This window comes from Ctenocephalides felis, unplaced genomic scaffold (assembly GCF_003426905.1).
Source record: "Ctenocephalides felis isolate EL2017-DRISC unplaced genomic scaffold, ASM342690v1 CF-g0.4_SCAFFOLD_01376, whole genome shotgun sequence".
NCBI lineage: Eukaryota > Metazoa > Arthropoda > Insecta > Siphonaptera > Pulicidae > Ctenocephalides > Ctenocephalides felis.
Genome location: NW_020537530.1, coordinates 1 through 5,246, shown reverse-complemented (window position 1 = coordinate 5,246; position 5,246 = coordinate 1). Strand labels below are relative to the sequence as shown.

The 5,246-nt window shown below is 36.8% G+C and overlaps 2 protein-coding genes and 2 pseudogenes across 2 annotated transcripts; 2 read left to right on the top strand and 2 right to left on the bottom strand.

The window, feature by feature from the left end:
* LOC113369493 lies at positions 1–2,596 on the bottom strand (annotated as a pseudogene).
* A 195-nt stretch (positions 2,597–2,791) lies between these two features.
* Positions 2,792–3,209, top strand: LOC113369490 (histone H4). Its single transcript, XM_026610214.1, has one exon. The coding sequence runs from the start codon at positions 2,828–2,830 to the stop codon at positions 3,137–3,139; it is 312 nt and encodes a 103-aa protein (XP_026465999.1). The 5' UTR covers positions 2,792–2,827; the 3' UTR covers positions 3,140–3,209.
* A 770-nt stretch (positions 3,210–3,979) lies between these two features.
* On the bottom strand, positions 3,980–4,405 carry LOC113369492 (histone H2B-like). The gene is given in 4 exon segments (XM_026610216.1): positions 3,980–4,065; positions 4,068–4,298; positions 4,301–4,345; positions 4,348–4,405. Coding segments are annotated over 4 exon segments (363 nt in total). The 3' UTR covers positions 3,980–4,036.
* A 181-nt stretch (positions 4,406–4,586) lies between these two features.
* LOC113369489 lies at positions 4,587–5,017 on the top strand (annotated as a pseudogene).
* The last annotated feature ends 229 nt before the right edge of the window (positions 5,018–5,246 follow it).

Below are 5,246 nucleotides of genomic sequence, written 5' to 3'. Positions count from 1 at the left end.
CTAATCATTTTGAATAGCAACCCTTCGTGCCAAACTGTATCGAAGGCTTTTTCTATGTCTAATAATATCATTCCGGTATGTTGTTTTACTTTGAATTTTTCTTTAATGTGGGTATTTAATATAGATAGAGGGTGTAAAGTAGAGTGGTGATTCCTGAACCCATATTGGGTGTTTGGAATTAGTTTGTTTAGTTCAGTATGTCGTTTAAAAAGTTTTAGAATAACCTTTTCAGCTACTTTACTCAAGGTGCAAAGTAAACTAATTGGTCTGTAACTAGTGGGTTTTTCAGGTGGTTACAAATAATTTACATTTTTGTAAAATTTTCAAATATTATTGTTTTCTCCTCGGTCCTACACTTTTCGAATATAGTTTTTGGCCACGCCCCTAACATATTTAACCAATCACGTGTTAGATTTACATTTTAACCTACGATTTTTTACTATAATGTCAGATAACGCTTTATCTACGTCGCCGGCGGCAACCGCTGCGCCAGCGACAGCATCGCCGAAAAAGGGCAAGACTGCGGCTGTTAAAAAACCGCGAGTGAAGCCGTCCCATCCTCCTACATCTGAAATGGTAAACAACGCTATTAAAAGTCTGAAAGAACGCGGCGGATCGTCGCTGCAGGCGATTAAGAAATATATGTCGGCCAATTATAAAATCGACGCCGAGAAAATGTCAACGTTCATTAAAAAGTATTTAAAGTCAGCTGTTCAAGCGGGCACACTGATTCAAACAAAAGGCAAAGGTGCTTCGGGTTCATTCAAACTTGCCGCGAACGCTAAACAGAGCGGCGGCGAAAGCGGTGTTTCGGCTGGAAAAGCCAGGACCGCTAAGACGCCAGCGGCAAAAGCAAAATCGAAGACAGCAAAGTCGAAGGGCGCCGCCAAACCTGCTTCGTCCCTAAAAAGAAGTCTGCATCCGCAGCGGGCACATTAAAAAAGTCGTCGGCGAAACCTAAGACGACAGTCGATAAGAAGAAGACCATTCAGGGTAAGTCGACGAAAGCCTCATCGGCCAAGGCAACGAGCAAAACGAAGAAACCGTCAAGACCGCAGCCGCAAAGAAACCTAAATCGCCAAAGAAGACATCAAAAGTAGCCAAACCTTTGAAAAAAGCGTCACCGAAAAGAAGTGAAAACATTCATTATCTTTTTACACAACAGCAAACGAAAATGTTTGCACAAAGTCCTTTTCAGGACTAACAATAAATTTTTATCAAAGAACATTATTATTTTACTTATATATATCTTATCATCTTTATTATAGCCTTTTCGTGGACTTCGGAAAAAATTTTAATAAAATATTTGTAACAGGAGCGCAGCAACGCTCGCTGTGTTCCTCGCCGCCGTGTTGTGTCATTGACGAAATTTAAAAGTCAAAGTTTTTCAATTTTCAATTCGTCTTTGGTAGGGAGTTGTTCAATATCAATCGCTGAATTTTATTTATTTATTTATTATTTTTTTTAAATAATTTTATATGAATAAATTATCTTAATCAAATGAAATATAATCAATAATTTATTAATAAAAGTTTTATATATCACTTTAAATAAATCAACTATACATAGAACGGCAACTCTCATAATAATTAAATTCATAGTTTTTCTAATTTTTTTTATATAAATAATAAGTAAATGGAAATTAATTAATGAAATAAAATATAATCATTAATAATTTATGAAGTTTCAATCTTTTTTTCATATCGTATTCGAAAAAGAAAATTTATATAACTTTAAATAACTATATATGAAATTAAAAAATATACAATCAAAAAAAAAATATTTATATATATAAATATATATAATATAATATATATAATATAAATTTCTATCATCAGAACGGCAACTCGCCCATATTAATTAAATTTAGAATTTTTTAAAGAAGCTTTCAGAAATTCATGACGAATTTTACAAATTCAACTATAATATTTTTTAAACTTAACACAACAACACACTATTCAACAAGTCAAATCATGTGTGTTGTCAATAATTTCAATTAAAAAAAAAATCAATAAAAATTTCTAACGTATCGATGGAATAATTCTGCAAAATAAAATAATTTGAAAAATAATAAAAGTTCTTTTAATTGATCATTTGGTGGTCCTGAAAAGGACCGATTTGTTTTATAGGACGACAGGCGTCTAAGCGCGTTCTCCTCGAATACGCCGAGCTAGTTGAATATCCTTGGGCATGATGGTTACGCGCTTGGCGTGGATCGCGCACAAGTTTGTATCTTCGAACAGGCCAACCAAATAGGCCTCGCTAGCTTCCTGCAATGCCATGACGGCGGAGCTCTGAAACGCAGATCGGTCTTGAAGTCCTGAGCGATCTCGCGCACTAGACGTTGGAACGGCAACTTTCGTATGAGAAGCTCGGTGCTCTTCTGGTAACGACGGATCTCACGCAGAGCTACGGTGCCAGGCCGATAACGATGCGGCTTCTTCACACCGCCGGTCGCCGGCGCGCTCTTGCGAGCCGCTTTCGTTGCAAGCTGCTTACGGGGCGCCTTGCCACCGGTGGACTTGCGAGCTGTCTGCTTCGTACGGGCCATTATAACTCCTAGATTTCGTTTCGAGAACCTTCTCGTTTGACGATCGTTTTGATACTGACGCGTCCGGCTCGAATATTATGATCAAAATACATTACGAATGTCCGATGCTGTGCTCGGCTGTCATTGGTCGGCGCCGAATGCTCGCATAGCTATGATGGGCGTGGCCTAGCGAGCTCAAACTTTTCAATAATTTCGCTCGTCGGAATTCAGTCGTTATTCAGACTTCGAGCTGTTAACATCAATTTGTAAATTATCCCGACTGCGATATATTGAAAAATGACCGGCCGTGGCAAAGGTGGTAAGGGACTCGGAAAGGGTGGCGCTAAGCGACACAGGAAAGTTCTTCGCGATAATATCCAAGGTATTACAAAGCCGGCTATACGTCGTCTTGCTCGCCGTGGCGGCGTCAAGCGTATCTCGGGTCTAATCTACGAAGAGACCCGCGGTGTTCTGAAAGTGTTTCTCGAGAACGTTATCCGCGATGCAGTCACATACACCGAGCACGCCAAGAGGAAGACCGTAACCGCTATGGATGTCGTATATGCGCTCAAACGTCAGGGTCGTACACTGTACGGTTTCGGCGGTTAAATTGATCAACGGACGCAGTCATTTCTTATAAATACAAAACAAAAAAGAGCCCTTTTAAGGGCTGTCAAATATAATTAAAAGAACAAGTAATATATTTTACAATTTACGTACAGGCTTTATTTGATTTTATATGAAATTTGTTTATTTTCTTGCAGAATAACTTGCTTTGGTAATATTATTGATAATATTATCAAATTGGAAAGCCCTTCGAATATGTTTTAAAAGAAAGTATTAATTAATATATATTTTACTATTTTTTCGTATTGACTTTTTATATGCAATTGATTTCTTTTCTTACATGGGGGGGCTTCAATTAATAGAAAATAGAGTATACTTTTAGTATTAGTATACTTTACAGTTAAGGGCTTCGAAAAGGGCTCTGAATTGAAGGAGCTCAATTAAATGAATGATTATTAAATTTTGCATATTATTTAAATTTATATAATATGTAATAATATATTTTATATATTTAAATAATAAAATTTTTAAAATATTTACGACAATAATTTTATTTACGAAAATATTTAAATTGCGATTTTTTTTAATATAAATATATTTTATAATAAATTAAAATAAACTTAAACTTATTAACTAAATTTGAAAAACTAAAGTTTTAAATTGAATTGAATATTCAATCATTAATTTTTATCATATTGAAAATATATAGAAATTGAACATTATTTATAATATAAATTAATAATAACGATCTCTAATAGAAATCTGATCAAAATTTATTGAAAATCCTAATAAATATCATTAGTGTCAGGTTATTTTATTTTATCTATAAAACCAATGTAAAAATTATAAAGTTCTTTTGTAAAATATTTGTGGGCCCTGAGAAGGGCCTTTGTTATTGTCGACAGAACATATAAGTGGCATCACAAAATCTTCATCATTTTATTTCGAGCTGGTGTACTTGGTTACGCCTTAGTACCTTCGCTGACGGCGTGTTTGGCCAACTCGCCTGGTAGCAATAGCCGGACTGCTGTCTGAATTTCCCGACTAGTGATTGTAGAGCGTTTGTTGTAGTGAGCCAAACGCGATGCCTCGGCCGCTATACGCTCGAAGATATCATTCACAAAGCTGTTCATGATGCTCATCGCCTTGCTCGAAATGCCCGTGTCAGGATGGACTTGTTTCAAGACTTTGTAAATATAATGGCATAGCTCTCCTTGCGCTTACGTTTCTTCTTCTTGTCGCCCTTGAAATATTTTTCTGGGCTTTGCCTGCTTTCTTAGCCGCTTTACCGCTGGTTTTCGGTGGCATGTCTGATGTTTACTAGTACACTGACTGATACGAAATGAGTCGTGCCGACGCTCCGTTTCGTACTGCTCAACGTTTTGACTGAAGCCGTAACAACGTACGTAGGCAAGGGAGGGGCGTGTCTACAAAAAAATGGGCGTGTGCTTGCAACGCTCAGAAATCTATACCGGCCCGTTCGAGAACTTTGATATCATTCTCAGTTTGAACACGAACCTGTAAACATGTCTGGTCGAGGCAAAGGCGGTAAAGTCAAGGGAAAGGCTAAGTCACGGTCTAACCGTGCCGGTCTTCAGTTTCCAGTCGGTCGTATTCATCGTTTGCTACGCAAGGCAACTATGCCGAGCGTGTCGGCGCTGGTGCACCCGTCTACCTCGCTGCAGTCATGGAATATCTGGCCGCCGAAGTTCTCGAGTTAGCCGGCAATGCGGCTCGCGACAACAAGAAGACCAGAATAATTCCGCGTCATTTGCAACTGGCCATCCGCAATGACGAGGAACTCAACAAACTGTTATCGGGTGTACGATTGTCTCGGGCGGTGTATTGCCGAACATACAAGCTGTGCTTTTGCCAAAGAAGACAGAAAGAAGCTTAAATTTCTTTATTGTCGCAAATTGACATAAAACCGTCCTTCTCAGGACGAACAAATTTATTCAAAAAATGAACATATATTATTTTACTATTTATTTATTATTTTACTATTTTATTTATAATACTATTTAATTTACTATTCAATACTCATTTTAATTTATTTTAATTTTTTTATCATAACATTCGGTATATAATTTAATTGATTTTAGATATTTTTATTTAAATAAATATAAATAACAACATTGTTTGAATGATC

Coding starts and splice junctions, on each gene's coding strand:
- LOC113369490 (XM_026610214.1), top strand. CDS start 2,828: ATGACCGGCCGTGGCAAAGGTGGTAAGGGACTCGGAAAGGGTGGCGCT.